At 40.6% G+C, this 27951-nt stretch overlaps 1 protein-coding gene across 2 annotated transcripts; it reads left to right on the top strand.

Moving 5' to 3' along the window:
• Nucleotides 1-143: 143 nt before the first annotated feature.
• Nucleotides 144-27951, top strand: smyd5 (SMYD family member 5). 2 transcript variants are annotated; one of them, XM_061835674.1, is made up of 13 exons: nt 144-281; nt 1961-2069; nt 2144-2283; nt 3166-3287; nt 3363-3432; nt 5278-5382; nt 5488-5550; nt 13731-13801; nt 13897-14003; nt 17035-17091; nt 17172-17266; nt 18839-18909; nt 27625-27951. In XM_061835674.1, exons 1-13 carry the CDS (start codon nt 147-149, stop codon nt 27779-27781), a joined length of 1302 nt encoding a protein of 433 aa, XP_061691658.1. In that variant the 5' UTR covers nt 144-146; the 3' UTR covers nt 27782-27951. The 2 variants fall into 2 exon arrangements, with proteins under 2 accessions (XP_061691658.1, XP_061691659.1); XM_061835675.1 differs by lacking the exon at nt 27625-27951 and adding an exon at nt 26463-26557.

Here is a 27951-nt window from a genome sequence, read left to right as displayed (position 1 = left end):
ATATATATATATATATATTAATGTTACAACATTGTTTTAATTCCTATTTATAGTTATTATTGGCACTGTCAGTTGTACTATTTTTAAAATTAATTTATCTACACTCTTCAGTTGGTTTTTGTGACCTTTAGAGGGCGCAGCAGACTATGGGCATGCGTGTAGACGGGAGGTTAAAGTTCGTTGCCAAGATGGCGGCCCCCGCAGATGACATGTTTTGCTCCTGCCTAGATCCTCACAAAGTTGCCAGCGGCGTGGAAGTGCGATTTATCGACAACGTCAAGGTTGGTTAAGCTATGTTAAGATTTGGGATCTTTTTTTGTGGCTGAATATTTGGAGGAACGTGGTTGTCAGTCGAGAGAAAGAGTGCGAGGCATCATTTACAGCGTCCGTCCATCCATTGCCTCACGTTGTTCATCAGTTTGCCTGTTCTGTATTTTTGGGCTAACATAATCCTAAACATTTGTCAGGCCAAATGCAGAGTATCATTGCAAACGCATAAAAAAAATTTTATTTTAGTGGTAGGTGTTTGACACGTATTTAAAGTGTGCCACATCAGCAATCCTTAAAAATTCAATTTTACTGTTTTTATATCCAATAACCTCAGAAAAAAAGGCGCGCGGTTAAAGCGGATACTTCATGAAACATTTTGAGTGTGACGTAATTGTGCCGCATACTTTGGCAGAAAAGATTACCACTCCCATGTAATATTGGCACCGAAACCTAGACCTCTTAGCTTTTAATTGCAGAATGTTTTTGCCAGCAAAGCTTCTGTGCAGTGGCAATCAGTATTTTTGCCTTAAATACGATGTTCCGGACAAATCGGTCCCTAATCTGTCCGCCTGATTTGAGGGGATACTATAGATTCGATTGACAAAATTTATTATGAGCCTACTCACAACATTTAATGAAAACCTCCAAATTTCAAGAGGCATACAAGTAAGTGTTAATCATTCAGTTGTTGATTGGAAAACGTTCAGATGAGGGTGTCCCGATCTGATATTTGAAATCAGATATCAGGAAAAAACAAACAAAGAAAAACTAATAGCGGATTATATTGGACTGGATCTAAGATCACTGATATTTTCATATGTATACATAAATGGAGGCAGATGCACACTGAATATTTTACAAGCTCACAGATTTTGTGTGCCAGTGTGCTTTTGCATACCAAGCATTTTGGATTTTGTGGGGGGAACGATCTGTAAGGGTGTTGTTCATAAATGAATGAAACACTTTTTTTTTTAAATGAAGTTAAGAATGAAAAATACAACAACAACAAACGAATTGTACATTGCAAAAAAAAAAAAAACGCTACCAAGTCAGCACAGTTTAAAGTAAATGATTGGAGTGGATGATTATAGTAATGGTCCCTTGTTGCCAACTCCCTGGGTGGGACTTCTAATTGGAAAATTTGAAAGCTTTTGCATGGTTAGGTTATATACGTTTATACTGTATTTATCTGACACATTTGTGTAATGTTCCATGTCGTGTTCAACTCTTGACATAAAATAAATATTTAAATCAAAAGATTAAATCTAACAGGGAACATCTATCTATCCATCCACTTTCCTTGCTGCTTAACCTCACGAGGGTCACGGGGAGTGCCGCAGCCTATCCCAGCTGTCAACGAGCAGGAGGCAGCACACACCGTGAACTGGTTGCCTGCCAATCGCAGGGCACATGGAGACAAACACCAGTCGCACTCACAATCACACCAAGGGGCCATTTAGAGTCTCCAATTAATGTTGCATGTTTTTCGGATAAGGGAGGAAACCCACGCAAGCACGGGAGAACATGCAAACTCCACACAGGTGGGTCCGGAATTGAACCTGGGACCTCAGAACTGTGAGGCCAATGCTTTTCCAGCTGATCCATCGTGCAGCCAACAGGGAACATCTGTCCTCAGAAACATTTATGGCTTTACTGAGTCTAAAAGTTGTGCTTTAACATGTTTTTAAAGGGGAAAGGTCTGTTTGCCAAGAGAAGCATCAAGAAGGGGGAGGTCATTTTCATTGAACGCCCGCTTGTCTCTGCCCAGTTCCTGTGGAATGCTTTGTATCAATATAAAGGTAAGTCTCAATATGCATGGGTTTAAACATTTTGATGTCTCACTATTGGCCTTTGAATTGTGCTTTTTTAACAGCATGCGAGTATTGCTTACGAGCTCTGGAGACAGCGGAGGAAAATGCCCAGAGACTCGCAGGCAATCCAGCCTTCAGCCTTCCCTATCCGGAACTTTGTCCTGTCCGACCACAACTCCACCAAGTTTGCCCTCAGTGTCAGGTCAGTCCAGGAAGGAAGCCTTTGTAATTGTTTAAATTAAAAAAAAAAAAAAAAAAAAGGAGGAAATCATCGTAATGTTTGGTTTGGTTATCAATGCCTTGCATTGTTAGGTTGGGCCCCACAGCTTGTTGGTGGCTTCTGGAATCTAAGTGAGTCATGTCAGGAGCGGGCATGTCATCTTTACATGACAAACAAACAAAAAGTAGTAGTAGTAGTTTTGTCACTCCTCAAAGTTGGGTATTTCAACCCATTTCTAACTTCAGAAAACAGGTAGTCTGGTAATTTGGAGATGTTTTTCCTGTTGTTTTAGACATGGCAACATTAGCACTGTTGTATGGTCACAGGTAACTATAAAACATGCATTTTCAGGTATAACTTCAGTTTTTGCTCTCTCTCTCACTCTTTCTTTCTTTCTCTCACACACATGCCCACACACACACACACACACACACACACACACACACACACACACACACACACACACACACACAAACCTTTTTTCTATGTGTGATCAGCAAACATCTTCCTCATTCAGTCATTTGAATGGATTTTGGAGAGAATTTAAGACTTCTAAATGCACCTTAAGATTGTGAAAATACAGTACATTATGGAAGGGAAAAAAAACTTTGAGAGCAAAATCTGTGAATATGCGGGGCCACAAATGGGGAACCGTGAATGGGCGAGGGCACACTGTATACCTCATTCGCTAAACCCAGGCATGACTATATAACAGGAAGATTTGACCTCTAGGGTTTAGCTCCCCTTTATTGTAGATATCCAGTAGGGATGGCTCTTCTGAAAAGTATGTTCTTATATGTTTATGAATCTGTATAATATGATAGTATGGATCTTCCTTTCCCCCACTCTCTCCCACAACTGCAGGTGACGTACTGCAGTGCTGAGTGTCGCCAAGCTGCGGCAGATCAGTACCACCGAGCTCTCTGTCTTGGGCCGTCCCATGAAGACCCACACCACCCCATCAACAAACTAAAAGATGCATGGAGGTGATTATGATGTTTCCCATTCATATTTTAAAGACTAAATTGTGGATTCTATAATTATCATTCTGCTCTCCACAGGAGCATGCACTATCCTCCAGAGTCTTCCAGCATCATGCTTATGGCCAGAATGGTTGCTACTGTTAAACAAGTGAGTTGAATTTTATCTTTTTAGTTGTAATGTTGTCGCCACGTGCTTCTATGATGGAGTATCTTGCCTCTTTTACACAGAGATCTACATAACCCATTGAATGTTTCTTTGTGCTCCTCCACATGGTGGAACGGGATCCTTCTGTCAGATAATAACATGACATTAGAGCTAGCATCATGTATGATATATAAAATAGTGATCAGTGCTTTCTAAACGTCAGTGTGGGATAAGTACTGTAATTTCCCGTATAATACCCTGTGAAATATCAATGAATGAATATCCCGAAATCAACTCCAAAAAATGGGAAAACTTTTCTCCCCGTTTATAATCCACAGTACCAGTTTGCTGCTAGAGGCCCCATAGCTCGGTGGTTGGAGCATTGGTTTGGTAAAACCAGGGGTTCTTATTGTATCTCACTTGGGGCCTCTACTCCCTAAGAGGGGTTGGGTCAGGAAGGGCATCCGGCATAAAAACTGTGCCAAACAAATATGAGCATTCATTTGAGATCTTACGCTGTGGTGATCCCTAACTGGACAAGCTGAAAGAAACTTACTTTTACCAGTTTGCTGCAACCCATGCTCAATACATGAAGTATTATCCCAATATTAGATTTTTTAGAACTCTTCTCTTTCATATGTATGCTCTGACATAATTTAGATTAGGGTTTTGACACCTTTTCACTACTTATACTAGTGTTCTCATATTAGCATAGAACAAAAATGGCAATTGACTAAAATTGATACTTGAGGATAACGTGAGTATAACATTGAAATAGTACTGTTGAAAATTGTATAGTCTTACTGGATATGCTGCAACTGGGCGCCAGGTCCGCCCTGTCCTGCGATGAGATACAAAGGAGTTGCCTTGTAATCATGGTTGACAAGACGAATAGTGGCTTTGTAGTTGTGGTGCTTGTTTCCGATGAGGGTGTTCCCCACAGAATCTACAGCGTTGCATGAATCAAGTCGTTAGTTAATAGTTGGTCTATCGTCCACCCAAGCGTTTTTTTTTGTTTTTTTTTTGCCGGCCATTGTTGTGCTGCAAGTCTGGACATGCTAATAGCTACAGCAGGTCGCTAGGTTCTGAAGCAACACAGAGTAGCATGGAGGAGAGAGTTCTGTGTGAAACGTCTTAATTGTAGGCAACCCAGGGCTCTACAGTAATTTCTGCACTTATAGCATTGGTCCAACTAACTTTTTCAGTTGGTTGCACTTGCACATAATTTGGTAGCACCATTTTGTGAGGAGGTATAGCCTGAGCAGGGCATACCATATTTTCATATGAAGTAAAGGTTGGTAGTGACTTGAGATGTATTTGCAAAATATGTTTCTGTGAGCAAGTTGGTCAGTAACAAGCAGTAGCAGACACAACAGTCAAGTAAACTTAAAAAAAAAAAATCACAGAAACAATACTATTTTGGAATTATTTGTTCAACTCATGGGAGCAAGTATTTCTAGTGAGGGATCGTAAAAAAAAAAAAAAAAATTGAGTGCATATGCCACAAATTGGGTTGTAGTCTCAAGCCCTGCAATTGCAGAAGTGTTGCAGTGGAAATAAGTGGTAATTCACTAGATAAATAGTAAAGGATAACAGTAGTGGTGTTTTGCTGACGTAGCATACACAAAACCCAGAATTCCATCTGGAGAGATTATTGTTACAGATTATTGATCGTGATATGGTGGTCCCCGCTAGGACATCAGGCTTCTCGAGTGAGCAATAACAATTTACAGTATATCTGGTCTCTCTTGACTCTGACAATTGGCTGCCACAAAAATTCCCCCAGTCCCCAAGATTGAGAGCCCCTGCTTTCTGCTAACAAGTTGCGTTTTTTTCTTTGCGGTCTAGGCCAAAGACAAAGCACACTGGCGGAAGCTCTTCTCCCACTTCTGTAGTCGCACAGCCAACGAGGAAGATGAGCTGGCACACAAGCTCCTTGGGGAGAAGTTCAGGGTAAATATTACACATCTGGGGAAAAGGGAAAATGTGGAAATATCCAGCATCAAACACCTAACTAATTCTTTACCAATATAATTATCTATATGCATTTTTTTTTAGAATCAGCTGACGGTACTACAGAGTCTTTTCAAAGAGGCGCTGTATGATGATCAGCTGAGTCAGGTAATCTCAAATATTTACATTTGAATGTCATTATAAAGATCAAAATGCTTGTTTTGAGACCAAAGTCCAGTCTCAATATGTTCAGTTTTATTTTTCATATGTTTCATTAACATAGTTCTGTGTTTAATGAGCAGATTTCTGACCCTCTATGTAACTTAATAGTCCCTCCCAAAATAATAAAAAAAAATGTTCCTATTTGAGCTGGAGTCAGGATCCACTCGATATTCCATCAACCATCCATCCATTTTCTGAGCCGTTTATCCTCACAAGGGTAACAGGAGTGCTGGAGCCTATCCTAGCTGTCTTCAGGCATGAGGCAGGGTACACCCTCAACTCATTGCCACCCAATACTCTTTTTTGCAATGGGAAGAAAAAGTATGTAAAATCTTTGGAGTTTCTTAGATTTCTGGTTAGTCATTAAATGCAGTCTAATATTATAAATAATGTAAACATTCACATAATGGAGGAAAAACCAAGTGGACACTGTTGATTTAATAAATGCTCCTTTGGCAGCAATAACCTCAACCAAGTTTCCTGTAGTTGCAAATCAGACGTGCACTACACTTGGATTCATTTTGAATCATTCCTCTTTCGAAACTGTTGCGTTTCTTGGCAGCAGCAAGCAAGCATAAGTTTGATAGGTAGTGAAAAATTCTACTTGTCACTCCAAAAATGTAAAATTTAATATCAGACTAAACATTAAACAAACAAATTAAAGAACGCATTAAGTTATGTTATTTGACCTAAAGTGCCTTGAAAAAATGTTTTGGCTTCCTTCAGGTCAAAGGTATAGTTTATTGGGTGCTTTTGTCCCTCGAAATCCTCATCCTCCACATATTCCAACAGGTAGCTCGTCATTGTCGAAACTGTAGCACGCTGTGTTTGGCAATTCCAACATCACTGATGGTAGCCCTTGCTTTTAGATGAAATAACCACACGCTGGTTTCTTGAGTTTCACGTATGTTCTTGAGCTTCAGATGTGTTTGGGGAGGACTCACTATGGATCATAAGAACTTCACTTTTAGCCAAACTATGATTTGAAAACTTGTTGGAAGGTTAGTACATCTATTATACAAGGTACAAACAATGCAACGAGTCACAATGCCCAACTGGTTAGAGCGTCTGCCTCACAGTTTTGAGGACAGGGGTTCAAATCCCAGCCCTAACTGTGTGGAGTTTGCATGTTCTCCCCGTAGGTCTGAATGTGAGTGTGAATGTTTGTGTCTGTGTGCTCTGTAATTGTCTGGCAACCACTTCAGGGTGTTCCCCGTCTTCTGTCCGTAGATAGCTGGGATAGGATCCAGCACTCCTTCAACCCTTGTGAGAAAAAGCTGCTCAGAAAATGGATGGATGGAAGAAGATTAGACTTTGTTTTTAGTCAGCACTGGTTTTTGCATTGGAATTCTGCCATGGATTCCCTTTTCCTTAGTTTCTTTCTTACTTTTGTCATGAACACTGACATTAACTGAGGCAAGGGTGGCCTGCATTTCTTTAGAGATTGTCCTGAGTTCCTTTGTGGTTTCCTGGATGAATCATTGCTGTTCTCTTGGGGTAATTGTTGTAGGGGAGCCACGCCTGGGAAAGTTCACCGGTTTTTCATCTATGTGTTCTGGCCATGGTTTGCTTAAATACTAAAGCTTTAGAAATTGCTTTTGTATAACTTTTCAGACTTACAAGCCAATAATGTTATTTGCCGACTGTTCTGGAATTTCTTTGGATTGTGTCATTTTGTTGCAGCTTTTTTATATTTTGTCTGACTAGATTTTGTAGAGACAGTCTTTATCAGTGATTTTTTTTTTTATTTTTTTTTTTTAATTTTTAAATTAAATGGGTCAGGCGGTAATCAGGTTTGGATGTGATGAGTGAAAAATACCAATTGTGATTAGCCACAATGAAATCATGATATAACAAGGGTGGTAATTACTTTTCCACACAACAGCAGATAATTGAATAGTGGTTTTTACTGAATACATGAAATTATCATTTCAAAACATCATTTTAAGTTCCCTTGGTTGTATTTGTCTTATATTTACATTTGTTTGATGAGCTTATAAAAAAATATAAAAATTGGAGAAGGGGTCAATTTTTCACGTCATTGTAAGTGTCCTACAGAAGTCAGCTAGCATCATGCAAAGTTGCGGACGCATATTACGAGTTTCAAAAGACTAACTGATGAAACCAGCATTCATATTGCAGTGGTTATGAAACCTTTAAACAACTTATTTTAACGTAATTTTTCTATACAATATAACAATTCTTGGGTTGCAATCACATGATAATTGATGCCATTACACGACAGACAAGCTAGGTATTGCAAACGACATAACCATGGCAACGTCCACAGACCCATGTGTAAGCGGCAAGTGACGGATGTTTTCTGCCTACTTTAATTCACACGATGATGTCGCCAATGCTAGATATGTTTAGGAGATCAAACTCTGTGAAGATATCGATCCGTATGCTCTCCACAACGACGTACTTTCAAAGGATCTGAAATAGTTCCCTGAAGTAGAATATCCGGACACTAGAAATACACATGCTTACTGCTTACAAAATGATCGCAGCAGACTTTCAAATAACCATTTGTCTTGTGTACTTGACCTTCGTTCAGATCTGCACTTCTTATATTTGCAAGCCACTTTTGTTGCCGTTTTTTTTGATAACTCCATTGTATCTTATCCTTCATGCAATCTAATCTTTGGAACACGGAAAAATCGCTCCCTAATGTCTCTGTTTCTGCGATTTCAACATCCGTAGATGCAACAAAAATCTGGCATGATGACGATGGACACTTTAAAGGTCAAGTGTCGTCAGATGATTTTTGGTATATTATTAATGAAAAACCCACAGCCAATATGGTCCCATGTGTTTTTTCACCACAAAACATGATTTTGACGTATACAGCTTTTTGTAACTCCCGCCATGAAAATCCTCTCAGGGATTTGTTTTCGAGAAGAAGCAGGAAGTGACGTAAAGGACAGCGGCGCTCCCTCTTGGACTTGTTTTTTTCCATTTTTTTTTTTTTACCTCCGGGAAGGTAGCTCATTGTTCCTGCGTGTTAGCCAAAATGCCGGCTCATTGCATTGCTGGACATTGCTTGAACACTTGGGAGAATGGAATTACCCTTCAAAAGTTTGAAAGAGACCCTGTTCGTTGTGAAAAATGGATTGGATGGGTGCAGAGGACGAGAGTTCCAAATAACGAGTAGGTGTGTATACAGCTACTAAAAAAAAAATAATAGTTTGGGGCAAACCACGTAATCGGTCTCTCTCATAACGTAGCAAAAGATCCGCGTATGAAATGTGTTGATGTGTGCATACAGCTACTAAAACAAAAATTGTTTGGGGCGGACCATGTAATTGGTCTCTCTCATAACATAACAAAAGATCCGCAGATGAAATGTGTCGATGTGCGCGTCGCCCAGCCAACAATGTCTCACTCAGCCTCGTCTCGAAAGTGTTCTTCGCGTACTGCGGCGACTTTGAATATACCCCTAAAAGCAGCATAGCTCGGCTCCACCTCCTCCTTATATGCCACCACGGGCGCCGAAACTCAGCCACACCGGCTGAGGTGCTGCGTTCGGCGGTCACAGCTTCTGCGAGGGCTGCACATCGGGCTTTGTGAAGGGAGCGGCTCTGAAGAACCCAGCCGAGAATGCGTTACTCAGTCGCGTGCGCACATAAAGCGCCCCGGCTCGACTGTGAACACCCCCCTAAAGCAGCACCGCTCAGCTCTGTCATAAGCCACGCCGGCTGGCTGAGATGAGACGCGATGGCTCATCTCCGCCGCGGAAGTGGATCGGACGGGACGCGGTTTGGCCATGATCGGATATCATCTGAATATGGCTCGAAACAATAGTGTAATATTGCCCCGGTAACTTCACTCAGTTGTGTGGTGTTGTCTTTTGTCGAAAAGAGGTTCGGTGTCAAAAGGGGTGTCGGAAAAATCCGAATATCTCTGTTGTTCGGCTTCCATAGTTGCAGGCACTGCGCTTTTTCAACGGCGGAAGTGACGATGATGTCAAGGACAGATGACGCGACCACTTGGATGTCGAGGGACACTCAATTGCGCAACTTTGTGCATGGATGACGCGTTCTCCGCTCACATTTTTTTTTCGTATAGACATTGAAGTGAATACTGTTATGTATTTTTCATTACAATATCTATTTTAGAATGTTTATTGGGATGACAGTCCCACTTCAAAGGTCCACCTCTACTCCATGTATTATCCTAAATCAGATGCACCTGTGTGAGGTCGTTAGCTTCATAAAGACACCTGTCCACCCCATACGCTCAGTAAGACTCAAAGTTGTAACATAGCCAAGACCAAAGAGGTGTCCAAAGACACAAGAAGACAAAATTGTACAACTGCTCCAAAGGGCTACGGAGAAATTCCCAAGCAGCTTGGTGAAAAAAGGTCCACTGCTGGCACAATCATTAGAAAATAGAAGAAACTAAGCATGACGGTCAATCTCAATCGGAGTGGACCCCCATGCAAGATATCACCTCGTGGGGTCTCAATGACCCTTAGAAAGGTGAGAAATCAGCCCAGGACTACATGACAGGACTTGGTCAATGACCTGAAAAGAGCTTGGACCACCGTTTCCAAGGTAACTGTTGGTAATGCACAATCATGCATGGCATGGAAGTTTCTCTTGCATAAACCAGCACATGTTAAGGCCTGTCTTAAGTTTGCCAATGACCATTTGGATGCTACAAAGGAATCATGGGAGAAAGTTTTGTGGTCATTTGAGACCAAAATGGAACTTTTTGGTCATAATTCCACTAACCGTATTTGGAGGAAGAAGAATGATGAGTTCCATCCCAAGAACACCATCCCTACTGTGAAGCATGGGCGTGGTAGCATCATGCTTTGTTTTTTTTTTTTTTTTTTTTTTCTGCTCATGGGAAAAGATGACTGCGACCATGTGCAATTTTGGGGAACAACCTCTTTCCCTCAGTCAGAGCATTGAAGAGGGTTTGTGGCTGGGTCTTTCAACATGACAATGACCCGAAGCACTCAGCCAGGAAAGCCAAGGAGTGGTTCCCTGAGAAGCATGGCCTAGCCAGTCTCCAGACCTAAACCCGACAGAAAATCTTTGGAGGGAGCTGAAACTTCGTGTTTCTCAGCGACAGCCAAGAACCCTGTCTGATCTAGAGATCTGTGTGGAGGAGTGGGCCAAAATCCCTCCTGCAGTGAGTGCAAACCTGGTGAACAACTACAGGAAATGTTTGACCGCTGTAATTGCAAACAAAGGCTCCTGTACCAAATATTAAAATTGGTTTTCTCAGGTGTTCAAATACTTATTTGCAGCTGTATCACACAAATAAATTCACACATTGTGGTTTCTGGATTTTTCTTTTTAGATTATCTATTTCACAGTGGACATGCACCTACGATGAAAATTTCAGAACATTCCATGATTTCCAAGTGGGAAAACTAGCAATATAGCAGGGTGTTCAAATACTTATTTTCTTCAAAATCTGTAAATGTTGTGTGACTTTAATGATTGCTCTTCCTGACTGACTGGGAGCATTTCCTCCTGGCCCGCTGCCTAGACGGATGTGACTGAAGGACTACATGCAGACCTTAAAGGGGGAAGGGTGTGCGTGAAAAGGACACTAAAGGTGCACGTATGTGCATTGTGCAAAACATTGGTTGGGGTAAGGACCCCCTAAAATAGCACCTGTGAAGAAACATGCTTACGAACCACAGTTAAACTGCAAGCCATCAGTTACGCCAAGAACCATGGGATTCGAGCAGATGTGAGAGAATTCAAGATTTAGTTAAGCGACCTTCGCCGAGTCAAGAAGACGAAGTTGAGTTTCCCTGGAAACAAGGCGAGGTGCCCCAAGTTGAAAGACCAACTTGAGCAATGGATTAATGATCGAAGAACAGCCTGGAGATGTGTCAGGGAACTTGGCGTGTTTGATGGGGAACTTGCTCAGTTTTTCATTTCACATACAGAAGATGAGGACTTTAATAGATTTTGTGGATGATGGTTGATAAGAAAATGTGAGTGCAGTGTTAAATATTTCAATGGAGTACAACAGTACTTACAGTTTGCATTGTTAAATGCTTCAATAAAGTCCAACTGAACTCAGTTTTGCTCCAGCTGCCTTTTTAAATAGTGTGCACACATGCTGCTGTATGTTTTCCGCAAGCATATTGTACAGTCACTGGGAGGCTGGAGGTGATCCCAGCATGCTTTGCAGGACTAAACATGTAAATACCGTTTGAAGTGCACGTTTTGTGTTAATTATTTCTTTATCTTTTCTTGCTGGTAGTGCTTTTTGCTGTTTGCTTTGGTGTGATGATTGGTTTGGTGTGACACTGTGATTGTGCCTGGGATTTTGACTGGTCACTTGCCTGCAGCTGTTGACGTGTGAAGAAAGGGTAAGCTTGTTCTTCTGCGTACAAAAATAAAAGTGCAATTTCTTCTCACTGCCTCGTGAGTCCCACAATATATTTTAATATAGCTTATGTTTCACCATGCCTGGTCCCAATAATAGAAATCGCACCTGTAACTGAGACTTCATCTATTAATATTATTTGCCTTATGGCTGTAAAAATACAGTAATGTCGGCCCTGCCGCGCGCACACACACACTCACCCCCCCGTTAAATCGAAATCACTGTGACAATAAATTCACATATTTGGGAAAAGTGAGTTCAATTTCACAAGCCACACCCAAACCTGATTACCACCATACTTGTTGAATCAGGAAATCACTTAAATAGAATCTGTCAGCGAAAGTGAATTAAGATACAAGAACCAATGCATCATGCCACGATCCAAAGAAATTCAACAAGAAATTCGGAAAAAAAGTGAAATCCATCAGTCTGGAAAAGGTTACAAAGCCATTTCCAAGGATGTTGATCTCCAGTGAAGCACTGTCGGAACCATTATCCACAGTTGGAGAAAACTGGGAAGAGTGGCAAACCTTCCCATGAGTGGATGACCAACTAAAATTACTCCAAGAGCGTGATGATGATTCATCCAGGAAGTTGCCAAAGAACCTCAAACATCATCTAAAGACCTGCAGGCCTCGCTGGCCTCAGTTAAAGGAGGACTTTGTCCAAAATTCATATGTACAATAAACCCTCCAATCTGAAGTAATATTATTATTACATATATTATTATTATATATTTGGACATTAATTGAAAATAAAGAATATTTTTTAAATCCACGCATTATCTGGATATGTGGTGCCAGTGTGATGGTCTGGAGATGCTTGACGCCCTCAGGACCAGTACTACTTGCTGTGATTGATGGACCAATGAATTCTGCTGTGTACCAGAAAATCAAGGAAGGAAGAACGTCCGGTCATCAGTTCGTGCCCCCACAATGATACGAAACACTAGTAAAGTCCACATCTGAATGGCTAATTAAAAACTAAGGTTTTGGAGTGGCCAAGTCAAAATCCATATTTAAATCCAATAGAGATGCTGTGGTGTGACCTTAAACGGGCAGTTCATGCTCAAAAACCCTCCAGTAAGGTGGGGTTGAAACAATTCTACAAAGAAGAGTGCGCCAAATTTCTTCCAGAGTGATGTGAAAGACTGATTTCACTTATTGCTGCCAAAGATGGCACAACCTGTGATTAGGTTGAAGGCGTAAATACATTTTCACAGAGGGTTAGAAAGGTTTTGACTTTTTTTTTTGTGCCTTAATAAATTGAATTATTATTTGAAAACTGCATCTTGTATTTTCTTGGGTTGTCTCTGAGTGATATTAAAATTGGTTTTAGGATTTGAAACCTTTGTCTGTGAAATCAGGAATAGGGGAAATACTTTTCACAGCACTGTACATAGTGAGGATTAGCGGTCCAGAGAATCGATGGATTATTTCCTTTCTTTTAGTGTCAAAGTCGTTTTGTGCCAAATTGACCTTTTGCTGTGTTACAATATCAACAGATGGAAATGTTTAGACTTCAATTTTCATGAATGCACAATCTTTTATAATACTGTGCAGTTCTAAACCACTGCACACTACAAGCCTTAACAATATTGAATATGAATTCCTCCCTACCCTCCCCACCCATGGCAGATCGTTTGCTGCAGATCTTGTATTGGCTTTGTACCTAATGAAGTGGACACTCAGTGCTCAAAGACAATAAAATGTAAGGTACACAAATACTTGATTGTTTTTTTTTGTTTTTTTATGTGTGTGGTGCAGTGGTTTCTTCCCGAGGGCTTCCGCTCGCTTTTTGCTTTGGTCGGAACAAATGGACAAGGCATCGGCACAAGGTCAGCTGGGCTTTATTTTGTATTTGCTTTTAAGGACACGTCTCACCTTGTTCCCTGACATGATGTATTTAGCTGTATGGTCTCTATTTTGTCAGCTCTCTCAGTCAGTGGGTTCACGCCTGCGATGCATTGGTGCTTCCCGCCCAGCAGAGAGCACAGTTGGACTCCTTTATCGACCAACTATACAAAGACATAGAGAGAGGTGATACTTTCACCTATTACGCTGGATGTACACGGGATGATCCAAGTGACACAATCTCCATGTTTTGCATGGAAGTGGCCAAGTTAGGAAATGCATCACGGCAGCGTAATTAGAAAAAATGGCATGGAATCAGATATCTTAAGAGTGAAATCAGTTCTCAAATGCTGTATGAATTGGACTTCTGCTAATGTGAGTGTAACTTCAAATTAAGCACAAATCAAAATATACCCCGTCAGGTGTTGTCAGTTGTCAAATGTTTTTGCATTTTATTAGGGTTCTCCACCAGTTTTATTATTTATATATTATGGTTTACTTCAGTGTTTTCACTGCCTGCTGTTGGGCCATATTTTTACACCATTTCAATTGTCTAAAGGTCGCTTGCTACTTATGTTGATCAATTATTGCTTATTTCTCAACTATTTCGTGCGCAACACTTCAACTTTCGCATTGGGCGCTGTTTGCGCCAATACAGTTTAAGTCTAGGTCACCGATATAAGAAAGGCACATGACCTCACACGACATCTTCTATTGGGCTTCGTGGGCATAGGTATTAACACTGGAAAATCTTTCCCGACTGATTGTCGAGCTTACGTGGCGATCATGTTGGGAATTCCCAATTCTTTACTGAGAATGCAACAGCATGCAACTTTTGCTTACAGTCAGACAACAAAAACAACAGCTTTCATGTATTTGTCTGGCACCATCAGCTCAAATGTGGATATTTCAGCCCACTTATAACTTCAGAAAACACCTTGCAGTCAAAACATTTTATTGATGTTCATTCTGTGGTTACAAAAAAAAATATGAAGTTGCGAATTACTCTGTACTTGCAATTATTTTACTGTGTACTTTTTACTCATACACAAGTCATTTTTTTGGAGGCCTACTTTTTACTTTTACTACACATTATCATCAAGTAACAGACTCTTACTTGAGCACAATATTTGATTATCCACTTATGGAACTACTCTTTTGTTGAAGCAAATTTTTTCCTCAGCGGTTCAGCCAGTGTTGTATTTGTTGCACTGGTCCTTGGTATTTTTGTGTTGAGGTTGCCATCCAAGCAGAACTGTGAAACACATAATAACATCAGCAACAAGAACTGATCCACTACTATGTTTTATATTAATTAGGACAGGTGCCTGTAATGATCTAATTCCTGGTAGTTTATGGATGTTAATATTAAATGTATTGAGTGACAGAGCAACGTTAAAGGTCAAGTGTCGTCAAACGGAGGATTTTTGGTATATTATAATGAAAAACCCACAGCCAATATGGTCCCATGTGTTTTTTCACCACAAAACATTATTTTGACGTATACAGCTTTTTGTAACTCCCGCCATGAAAATCCTCTCGAGTGATTTGTTTTCGAGAAGAAGCAGGAAGTGACGTACAGGACAGAGGCGCTCCCTTGTGGACTCGTTTGTTTCCATTAGTTTTACCTCCGGGAAGGTAGCTCGTTGTTCCTTCTTGTTAGCCAAAATGCCGGCTTATTGCATTGCTGGACATTGCTTGAACACTCAGGAGAATGGAATTACCCTTCAAAAGTTTGAAAGAGACCATGTTCGTTGTGAAAAATTGATTGCACTGGTGCAGACGACGAGAGCTTCGTGGGTTACAAATAACAGGTAGGTGTGTATACAGCTCCAAAAAAAAAAAAATTGTTTGGGGCGGACCACGTAATCTGTCTCTCTCATAACGCAACAAAAGATCCGCGTATGAAATGTGTCGATGTGCGCGTCGCCCAGCCAACAATGTCTCACTCAGGCTCGTCTCGATAGTGTTCATCGACTACTGCGGCGACTTTGAACATACCCCTAAAAGCAACATAGCTAGGCTCCACCTCCTCCTTATATGCCACCACGGGCTCCGAAACTCAGCCACACCGGCTGAGGCGCAGCTTTCGGCGGTCACAGCTTCTGCGAAGGCTGCGACGGGGGCGGCTCTGAAGAACCCAGCCGAAAATGCGTTACTCAGTCGCGTGCGCACATAAAGCGTCCCGGCTCGACTGTGACTAAAGCAGCACCGCTCGGCTCTGTCATAAGTCACACCGCGATGGCTCATCTCCGCCGCAGGAGTGGATCGGATGGGATGTGGTTTGGCCATGATCGGATATCATCTGAATATGGCTCGAAACAATAATGTAATATTGCCCTGAGGGCTCGAAACAATAGTGCAGTATTGCCCCGGTAACTTCACTCGGTTGTGTGGTGTTGTCTTTTTCGAAAAGAACTTCAGTGTCAGAAGGGGCGTCGGAAAAATCAGAATATCTCTGTTGTTCGGCTTGTGTAGTAGCAGGCACTACGCGTTTTCAACGGTGGAAGTGACGATGAGGTCAAGGACAGATGACGCGACGAATATGGCAACCACTTGGATGTCGAGGGACACTGAATTGTGCAATTTTGTGCATGGATGACGCGTTCTCCGCTCACTTTTTTTTTTTTTTTCGTATAGACATTGAAGTGAATACTGTTATGTATTTTTTGTTCCAATATCTATTTTAGAATGTTTATAGAGATGACACCCGGGCTTTAAAGGTTATCTCACAACACAGAATGAACTAACTTCAAATTAAAAAATAGCATAAAACAAAGAAGGCTTAATATTTTCCACGAAGATGTATTGAGATTAGCCTTTGTAGTTGATCATAGTGACAAATGAAGTGAAACATAATGATTTCAGTAAACTGTTTTTCTGAATGAAAGTGCTTAAAGAGAAGGATGCTATTCACGTGGCACAGCTTGAAGCCGGCATCAAGTGCAGGTGGAAATGGGTGTGGCTCAAGATGGACCCCAAACAAAAAATATATATATATTTATTATTATAAAAAATCATCTGAAATGTATTTCACAACATCACACTACATTTAGACAATACTTTAAAAGCCATATTGCCCAACCATAGTTGACATTAAATGGGGACTGAGATCTTGGAACCACAGTCTCAATCTTTCTGTTCAAACTTACAAAAGGTGCTTTGTGTGTTTGGCCTCAAATTGATGCTTCCTGTTGTTTCTGTGGTTTCTCTTTAGAAACAGGAGACTTTCTAAACAGCGAAGGCTCAGGACTCTTTTTACTCCAAAGCTCGTGTAAGTTAACGTGACTTTGAAGATTCTCAAGGTAAAACACACAAGCAAGTTATTTTATGAGTTGTTTTACTTCACTTCAGGCAATCACAGCTGCATCCCCAATGCCGAGGTTTCCTTCCCTGACAACAACTTCCTGCTTCACCTCAGTGCCCTCAACGACATCGATCCAGGCCAGGTCATCTGACGCATGGGGCAGGGGTCAAGGGGCAGGGGTCATACTCACAGTGTGATAAGGCAGACCATTTGTCAAGCACTCTTTCAAACCTTGTCGCAAAGCCTTCACACCTCATGACTTGTACTTTATTTAAATTTAGGATATTTTGTCCCAAAATTCAATTAGTCTATTCCAGGGTCAGACTGGCACCATTAAAACTTTAACTGTATACTGAGTGACATTTAATTATTCTAAATTGTCTGACAAGTGTTTACCACTGTAAAACATAGACAATAAGTCATATGATCTTAACATTTATGACAATTGATGAAGTGTATGGTGACAATGAGGTCTAGGCAGGAAAAAAAAGTTAATTTTAAAATATGCTTTTATCAGGGTTTTAAAATATATATTGCCAACCTATTATGTATTACTTACATTTTTTTTTAGCTTTTTAATAATGATAATAGTTATTATTAATTTTATTCACAGGTGCCTTTCAGGAAGACACTCAAGGTCATTGTTAATTTTTAATCCTCCAGGCCAATTGTTTATTAAAGAGTGTGTAGAACAGGTTTTTAGGTTTTGGTCTTAGGAATGGAATTTTGTGTGTTGTATCCATTTTTATCAAATGTGACCGGACCTGTCACATACACACCAACAAGTAATGACTTGATACATCCCATTTATTCTAAACTGCCATTCTTGTGCATGTTTGGCATCATTTGCAATGGGACACACCTCCGATTGACCATATATGGCAGGAAAAATCTCTTGGACTTGCTTCAAAATTATTGCCTGGAAGGTGGTGAAAATGCATATCGCGAAGACTGACATTGATAGGTACATGTCTGGGAAGTGTAAGCAAACCATAAAATAGTAATTGGAACAATTAATGCAGGGGTTACCAACAAAAGCAAAATGAGGTGGGGGGATTTAACCACTGCTGTTAACTATGTTGGGTCAGAGAGAAAAGAGCTGTCTCAGAAATAAAAACTAGTTTGACATTTATCTCAATGCCCAAAAATGTCACGCCACACAGATGAAAATAGTTTTTAAATAGAGTACAACCAAGTCATATGCATGCATACATTTATATTGCAAGCATAATTGGTGACACGTCACTCGTGTCCTTGGAGGATTGCTAGCTGCTCCACATATATGCGTCACTTAATGCCTGGAAGCTGCTGTCAGTCACCAATATTTATCTATCTCTACTTACGCTCACTTCAGCTTCTCAAAAATCAGAATGATGGCCCAGATATTTTGGATTTAATGAACATTCAGCGTTTACCTCTCCACAGAGGTGGTCACGATACATAAAAAGTTTAACATTGCTTAATTAGGAAACCGCAATGCTCATAAAAGGACAAATATTGAACTATATATCTCAAGTACAGTGAATTTTTTTTTCTTGTCAAGCCATTTGCCCTTGGCAGTGTATTTGGAAATAAGAAGCACACTAAGTCATTGCAGCTAATGAAAGCAACTTGCTGGATTTTAAAGCTTCTCATGCTTTTCCACTCAATAAACTACAGAAGAAAGTTGTTGCTTTTGAATTCTTTGTTCTCAATTGTATTCTGTGTTTTCTAGGAGATCTGTATCAGTTATTTGGACTGCTGTCAACGGGATAGAAGCCGTCATAGCAGACACAAAATTCTGAGGTAAGCGATTTTAATCCCTTCCTTCCCCTCATGAATCTATTGAATGCCTGAAAAAGCCACGAGGATCGATGAGAAGTCTGCCAGCCAAATAATGGGTGGTTTCATGGCAGACATGTGGTTTCAATGGTCGCCCCGACTCCCCAAGCTTAGCTTTTTTTTTTTTTTTTTTTTTTTTTTTTTTTTTTTTTTTATTGCTCTACATGCTACTTTCTCTGCCTTTGAATTGCATCTCCATGTTCTGGTGGGGGAATTTTGGTGAGAATGATGCTGTGGTTTACGTTCTGTGCTCATTCTCACATTTCACAAAGTGTTGATAAAAAGCGCATCCGGAAAGTATTCACAGTAGCTAGCGGTGGAGCAATTAATTGATTACTTAAAAATTAATAAATTATCAAATTAATGGACAACTATTTTGATAATTTATTTTTTCAACACCTTGTTTAACTTTAACTCCTTGGAATTTCAGCCTCGCAACACTATATATTCTCAGTTTTCTGTCCATGAAAGCTGACTACTTTTTAGAGGAATGATTGCTTTTCTTTTAATTAAACATGTAGACATGACAGATGACATTACAACATAAAAGAACATAATTGTTTTCAAAGAAAAGAATATCAGTTAGTGTCATCGTTAAGGACAGTTTACTTTTAAAAGGAATGTGAAAAAAGTGGGAAAAAAATGCTCATCCTATCGCTGAGGCTTCACATAATATATCCCATAGAAAAAGTCACAGACCCCTCTTAACCCAATAGCAGATAACTGTGGTTGAGCTCAACATTAGAACTTTGACATATACTATCAACAAATCCTATAAACCTACGCGTGTAAATGCAACTATTTGCATGACACACACACAAACTGCATACTACGTATATACACTCCTAATGTTTGTAAATCATCATACCCTAGTACTCACATGTACACATATCTATAAATATGCATGCAAACAGGGAGTTCTTGGTTTACAACGTCCTCGACCCCAAAGATTTTTTTACGAGGCCTATCCGCCATTTTGTCTAGCTAATGTGCATAGTGCTCGTCTGTTTGCGCCAAGAATATCTTCACATTTTTCACCCTCCTTTTTAGAGATTATGGCCCTGAAGAAGAAAGCTGTCTTTTAGCAATGCTTCTGCAGTCAAAAGAAAATCCATTACTATGGAAATTAAGATAAAGATCAGAGAAAGTAGACACACCAATGAACATCGCTAAAGAGCCAGGCTTCAGTTGGTCAACCATGGTGACAATTATTAAAGACAAAACCCGTATTTTAGCGCTTATGAAAGGTTACGTTCCTTCATTGGATCTAGTGATCACAAAACAACGTTCTTTGATATTAGTCGAAATGGAGAGGCTACTTACGTTATAGATTGAGTACCAGAATTGAGATTGGGTTTCTCTATCCTAATGCTAATTCAAGAAAAGACATGGTGTATTTTCCAAATACTGAAAGAGCAGAAAGGCAAGGACACTGAGAAAGAACATATATACTTCAAGTAAAGGGTGGTTTGTGAGATTCAAATTCTGTGCCAATCTTCATAATCTACGAGTTCAAGGGGAAGCTCCATCCGCAAATAAAACAGCTGTGAACGTTTTTCCGGGTCATCTAGCCAAGATAATCCAGGAGGGTGGGTATCTTGCGGAACAAGTTTTCAATGTGGACGAAACCGGACTGTTCTGGAAGCGCCTGCCTAAACAGACCTACACTTCAAAAGAGTAGAAGGTGGCACCAGGCCATAAAGTTGGGAAGGAGAGGCTTACTTTGCTGCTTGGGGGTAACACTGCTGGGGACTTCAAGCGGAAACCTTTGCTCATCTATCTTTCTGAAAACCCCAGGCTACTAAAGGGATATAGAAGAGCATCCTACCAGTCATCTGGAAGTCAAGTAGGAAGGCATGGGTGACACTTGCTATTTTTGAGGAGTGGTTCACCAACCATTTTGTCCCTGCAGTGGAGCAGTACCCTGCGCCCCAGCGCATCCCCTTCAAGGTCTTACTTTTGCTCGACAATGCTCCTGGCCATCCTCCTACTTTGGGTGATTTCCACCCCAGTGTTGCCACCTGGTTTACCTCCCACCCAACACGACATTCCTCCTGCAACCCATGGATCAAGGCGTCATCTCTTCGTTCAAGGCATACTACCTTAGAAGGACAATGGCTCTGGCATTGGAGAGGATGGAAAATCAAGAGGGATTAAACCTTAAGGACTTCTGGAGGGGGTTTAACATGATGCCATTAAGAACATCGTTGATGCGTGGAATGAGGTGAAGCAGAGCAACATGAATGGTGCGTGGAAGAACGTGTGTCCCCAATTTGTGAGCAACTTCCCCAACTTTGAGGAGACTCATGAGTTGATAATAGCTTCAATTGTCGAAATCAGTCAACATGGGATCTGGAGTTGGACAAGGATGACATCACGGAACTTCTGGATTCCCAAGGAGAAGAGCTATCAGGAGGAAGACATGATTGAATTGGAGAAGCAGATGATCCAAGAAGACGAATCCCCAGAAGAAAGGAAATTTACCTCCAAAGGCTTAAGTGAGGCTTTTTCACTCCTGGAACAAACTATGGCGGGATTCGAGGCAGAGGATCCCAATATGGACTGATTTTCAAAAGATTCAAGGGGAGTGATGGACAGTGTATGGTGCTATCATGAGATCTGGGAGGAAAAGAGGAAGCTTTCCTACCACATGGAAATCAGGAAGTACTTCACCAAGGTGGGGGGAATAATACAACCTTCACATGCTTCCTCAGCAACAGCTCTCACAGCCTCCCCCTTCTTCTTCTCTATTCACCTCTGAGCACTAATGGTGAGTATGGGATCTCATTTTTTTTTAAATTCAGTGTATGTTTTTTTTTTAATGCAAAGTATTATGACGTAAATTCTGACTTTAATGGTGGAATCAGACTTACAACGAGATTCAAGTTCGTAACCCAAGGACTCTTGTGTATAGATCTGTGTGTTTGTGCCAGTTTCACCTAGTTATTCTGAAGTATATAATTTCGTAATTCCCTGGTTTTAAACCTCTTTTTGAACACAGCAAATACTTGGCACCTTTCCAGTTCACATTTCATAATTGTTCCCTAACTTGATGATTTGTAGCAGGGACACAATTCTGCTTTATATTTGTGTGTTGGCTTTTTTTTTTCATACGCTTGTAACACTTAACTTATAAATTCTTTCTGTGATTTCAAACAGGTTCTGAATACTGTGGCATAGTAGGTTATTTTGTACTTTGCACAATATTTGTGCTATTTTGAATGCAAGTAGGTTGTAGAATTAGAAATGAATGTCTGGGGTTCTATACAGTTTGACAGATTGATAATCATTATAGTGCTGTTTTTTTTTTGTACTGTAAAATAAAGTGAATATTTGTTTTGTCTTACCCTGTATCGCTACACAATAGTTCAGGTAAAGCACTGAATACTGTACCATGTTCAATGGTATTAAAAGCTTTGTTTTAGGTCAAAGCAGATCTCAACATAAAATTCTTTGTCTATACTTGTAGCTATTTATCCCACAATTTCCATGACTCCCATTAAGGTGGACCTTTTTGCTGTGTCAGTTTTAAGTCAAGAGATTGTTTGTCAACAAAGTTGGCAGGTGTATGTGCAATTTATTTATTTTTTTTTAATAATTGTTGAAAATTGTAGTAACAGTAAGTAAGTTTCTTTCGGCTTGTCACTTTCGGGGTCGCCACAGCGTGTCATCTCAGATGAACGCACATATGTTTGGTATAATTTTTATGCCCTTCCTGACACAACCCTTCTCAGGGAGTGGAGGCCCCAGTGGGATACGAACCCACAACCCCTGGTTTACCAATCCAGTGCTCTAACCACTGAGCTACGGGGCCTCTGAAAATTGTAGTAACAGTATCGGTCTGAAATTAGAAAATAAATGCTCCTCTCTCCAAATTTAGAAATAGGAATAACTTTTGCCGTTTTCTTTTTCTGATAGGCAAAAATCAGTTTTGAATGTGAGGTTACAGATTTATGGTTGCTTTACATGATTTTTGTTTGACATTTTGTTTTTCTTAGTTTTCAACATTTAATACTTCTCTATCATTCAGTGCACTAAGGAAGACAGAATATTATTTTTTAAAATACATTTATTTTACATTTGTTTCTTAGCTAAGGAGCTTCATTTGCAAAGTCACTACAGAGATTGACAAAAATGTTACATTAATTTCCTTTGGCTTTGTAGTTGTATGATTAACAATATATTTTTAGCTTTTATACAATGATCTACATAGTTTACATTTTTTTCAACTGTTTGAATATTTTCCACATTCCTTGTTGTTTCTTTTCTGCTCTAGTAATATATATATATATATAATATATATATATATATATATAAGGACCCCTCTTATTGGTAATTTTACTTTCATATTTACAGTATACTTCACTTCAGCATCTCTGTATTTAATCAACTACACGTAAATGTGGACATGACAAAAAATAACTCATATGGGTACAACAAAAATGTAGGTCTATTTCCATTTTAACATCAGAAACAACATACAGTACTTGAACTCATGTGAAACTCAGGTTAATGCTCATGAGACTTCCAAGGCAACAGAAGCACAGTTGAAGAGATTACATAATTTGTGTGGCAGCCATGTTCTCGAGAGAAAATTGAGTCTGCATCTTTCTGAGTCCATGGTTGAGTTGCAGCGCTTGCTGATGCTGGCGGGTCTCCCGTGTTACTCCGTTGCTGGAACAGCGCCTGGGCCAAGATTAGGGAAGTCCTGCTGTGCCCAGTCGTCAGGTCAGCCCTCACAGCCTTGCTGGCAGAGATTGGCGGACAGACGAGCCAATATTGCCGGCGTCAGTGCGGCTACAGGATTTGTCGGAAGGTGTTGCCGTGCTTGACCAACTCCCTCCTGTTTTTCTTTTTCTGTCTGGGTTAGCTCCCATAGCCTTTGCTTCTCCCGAAGGAACCGCAATGCAATGGTGAGGGGGGGATTCGAACCGATCGATAATCGTTTGGTCACTGGACAATCCACTGTACCAAATGAGTCACAGGCCGCCACGATTAAATTAGGATTTCTAAAATCATCATAATATCATGGGAAAGGCCTTGCCTGAGGGCTACAACAGTTTGAGTCACTGCAATCACCGTTCTTCTCATGGACAATGGTGTGCATTTTAATGCTGCTTTTTACATTTACAGTCCCCAATCCAGCCCCTTTTTTTTTATTTTGCGACCACAGTGCACAAGTTTTGCAAGCCTGTGATGCCTCAGGGAGTGTTCTCCAAAATGGCTGCAATCCAGCATGGATATCAATCCATCCTCAGTCTGAGGAATTAAGGAACGAAGGCAAGGTGGGGGTGTTTTCCAGTGATCTTAACCTCTCCTTGAAAAGATGTTTTCTGGATTTCTCATCTTAGCATGCAGTTGTTCAGTCATGAATGAGCACACCAAAACGTTTGTGGAAAGCTGACATTTTTTATCCTAGGTCGTCTTGTTACCACAACCACAAAATGAAGATGATGTGGGACAGCCAGTAAAAGAATGAAATGCCAGCAGTGCAGAACTTTTGGAGGGGCCCTGTGCAGCACCCACATTGTGAATGTGAATATCCTACTGGAAGTCCTACTAGCTCCAAAAGTAGTCCACATTTCTTCCAGACTGACTTAATTGAAGACGTCCGCTGTCAAGATGACCAAGTCCAACACCTTCTTGGTTCCTTTGTTGGCTGTGTCTGCCACATGAAGATACAGTCAAGTATCAGCTTCCTTATGAGTTTATGGATACAGGAGGATCGCATGACAAACTCCAGTCGAACAGAGGACAGTGTTAATGCGTATGGCATAAACTTTATCAGGATTCAAAGGTATAATACAGACAATGAAGTAGTCACCATTGTTTTCCTTCACATACAGGAAGTCTTTCCAGTTCTTTGGCATTGAAGTGTGTGGTTCAACGCTTGTCCAGGTTCCCTTTTGTGTCTTGTCCTGGCGTTCATGCTACAGTGAATAAAATAATTATTTGAACACCCTGCTATATTGCAAGTTCTCCCACTTAGAAATGATGGAGGGGTCCAAAATTTTCATTGGAGGTGCATGTCCATTGTGAGAGAGATAATCTATAAAGAGAAATCCAGAACTCACAGTGAATGGTTTTTTTTAGGATTTATTTGTGTGATACAGCTACAAATAAGCATTTGAACACCTGTCTTATCAGCTCGAATTCTGACCCTCAAAGACCTCTTAGTCTGCCTTTAAAAGTCCACCTCCACTCCATGTATTATCCTGAATCAGATGCACCTGTGTGAGGTTGTTAGCTGCATAAAGACACCTGTCCACTCCATACAATCAGTAACACTCAAACTTGTAAAATGGCCAAGACCAAATAACTGTCCAAAGATCCCGGAGACAAAATTGAACTCCACACGGCTGGAAAGTGCTACGGAGAAATTAAGCAGCTTGGTGAAAAAAGGTCCACTGTTGGAGCAATCATTAGAAAATGGAGGAAGCTAAGCATGACGATCAACATCAATCGGAGTGGAGCCCCATGCAAGATATCACCTTGTGGAGTCTCAATGACCTGTAGAAAGGTGAGGAATCAGCCCAGGACGACACGGTGGAATGAAAGGTTCCCCTGCTTAAACCAGCACATGTCAAGGCCCGTCTTAAGTTTGCCAATGACCATTTGAATGATAAAGAAGAGTCATGTCACAAAGGTTTGTGGTCAGATGAGACCAAAATTTAACTTTTTGATCATAATTCCACTAGCCGTGTTTGGAGGAAGACGAATGATGAGTTCCATCCCAAGAACACCATCCCTACTGTGAAGCATGGGGGTGGTAGCATCATGCTTTGGGGGTGTTTTTCTGCACATGGGACAGGACGCCTGCACTGTATTAAGGAAACGATGACTGCAGCCATGTATTGTGAGATTTGTGGGAACAACCTCTTTCCCTCAGTCAGAGCATTGAGGATGGGTCATGGCTGGGTCTTTCAACATGACAATGACCTGAAGCACACTGTCAGGAAAACCAAGGAGTGGGTCCATAAGAAGCATATCAAGGTTCTGGCGTGGCCTAGCCAGTCTCCAGACTTAAACCCAATAGAAAATATTTGGAGGGAGCTGAAACTCAGCCACAGCCCAGAAACCTGTTTGATCAAGAGAAGATCTGTGTGGAGGAGGGGGCCAAAATCCCTCCTGCAGTGTGTACCAACCTGGTGAACAAGTACAGGAAACATTTGACCTCTGTAATTGAAAACAAAGGCTACTGTACCAAATATTAACATTGGTTTTATCAGGTTTTCAAATACTTATTTACAGCTGTAGCACACAAATAAATTGTTTAAAAAAAAAAAAAAATTCACACATTGTGGTTTCTGGATTTTTCTTTTTAGATTATCTATTTCACAGTGGACATGCACCTACGATGAAAATTTCAGAACATTCCATGATTTCCAAGTGGGAAAACTAGCAATATAGCAGGGTGTTCAAATACTTATTTTCTTCAAAATCTGTAAATGTTGTGTGACTTTAATGATTGCTCTTCCTGACTGACTGGGAGCATTTCCTCCTGGCCCGCTGCTTAGACGGACGTGACTGAAGGACCACATGCAGACCTTAAAGGGGGAAGGGTGTGCGTGAAAAGGACACTGAAGGTGCACGTATGTGCATTGTGCAAAACATCGGTTTGGGTAAGGACCCCCTAAAATAGCACCTGTGAAGAAACATGCAATCTGGCATTGTGATTTTTGGATTTTTCTTTTTAGATTCTCTCTCTCTCACAGTGGACATGCACCTACGATGAAAATTTCAGAGCCCTCCATGATTTCTTAGTGGGAGAACTTGCAATATAGCAAGGTGTTCAAATACTTATTTTCTTCACAGTATTTGTTTGGTAAACATCCCAAATAACCATGCGATTTGTCTTAAGACAACTGTAATGCCATAGGGTATAAAAACAGTGTCGGCATAATTTTGAAATATTTTAACAGTACCTAGCTGGTTTCAGCATACGCACAGCTGCAGCACCGGCAATTGATACGTTTTTGATATAACCAACAGTATGGTTTTGGACAAGCCACAGTCCATTCAGATAAGAATAATTTTGTTCATCATCATTAATAATGTGACCGTACCGCTGTATTTATTGTGTGTTTGTGACCTCTTTTCCATGCCTCGCTCTGTGCATAGAGGTGCTTTTAAGATAGTTCATCGGATAAAATACGACATGTAACCTTTAGAAAATTTATCATTTTAATCTATACTTATTTTATGATGTATTTTAATAATGAAGGTCACGCGGAAACGGAGCACAACAGGATAAAACTAGGAAATGAAAACAAAAGAGTACCTCATTTGCCAATACTAATGAGGGGAAATGAGACCCAAATGGTCCCCACACAAGGGGGTAACGTTTTCTTTTTGGCTCTGTATCGCAATGGCTTAAAGGGAAGAATTGTGCTTCATAGATCTGTGATTCTGTAGGCAAAGTCGCATCCCGTTGAAATATACACTTTCTTATAAACACTTCGGCGAGGCATCACCCAGTGACAGATACGAGCGATACAGCAGCTATATCTGTCGTGTGACTTTTTCTTTAAGCGAGACGTGTACCAGTGCAACGTTTCAAGCTTGACACGTGCGCCAACATATAGGTCTGGCCTGACCTCCTCTCCCCAAACCATTAAGTGTTTTTAAGAGTTTGATTGAATACCTGGCTAACAGATTGGCATTGGGATTTGCCTTCAGGGAGAACTACATGTTCATCTGCTCGTGTGTCAAGTGCGTCTTGCAGACGGACGAGCCAGATATGACGTCAGAGGAGGAAGAGGACGATGAAGAAGAAGCAGAGGCCGACAGTGAAACTGAGGGAGACAACATGGAAGATGAGATGACTGACGTGTGATTTAAAAAGAAACGAAAAAATAAATGGCCACATTTTGGTCAGCCTTTTGACATTAACCTCAACCATCCTTGAGCATGATGTGCACAACAATAAAAACAACTTTCCATAGTCCATAAGACAAAACTTTTAATTAGTTTTCCCTTTGTGGAATAAAATGTTTGCTCAGTGCA

The sequence above is a fragment of the Syngnathoides biaculeatus genome, chromosome 11, assembly GCF_019802595.1.
Source record: "Syngnathoides biaculeatus isolate LvHL_M chromosome 11, ASM1980259v1, whole genome shotgun sequence".
In the NCBI taxonomy this organism is placed as follows: domain Eukaryota; kingdom Metazoa; phylum Chordata; class Actinopteri; order Syngnathiformes; family Syngnathidae; genus Syngnathoides; species Syngnathoides biaculeatus.
The sequence above is the reverse complement of the archived record's forward strand: the minus strand, read 5'-3'. Positions and strand labels throughout refer to the sequence as shown.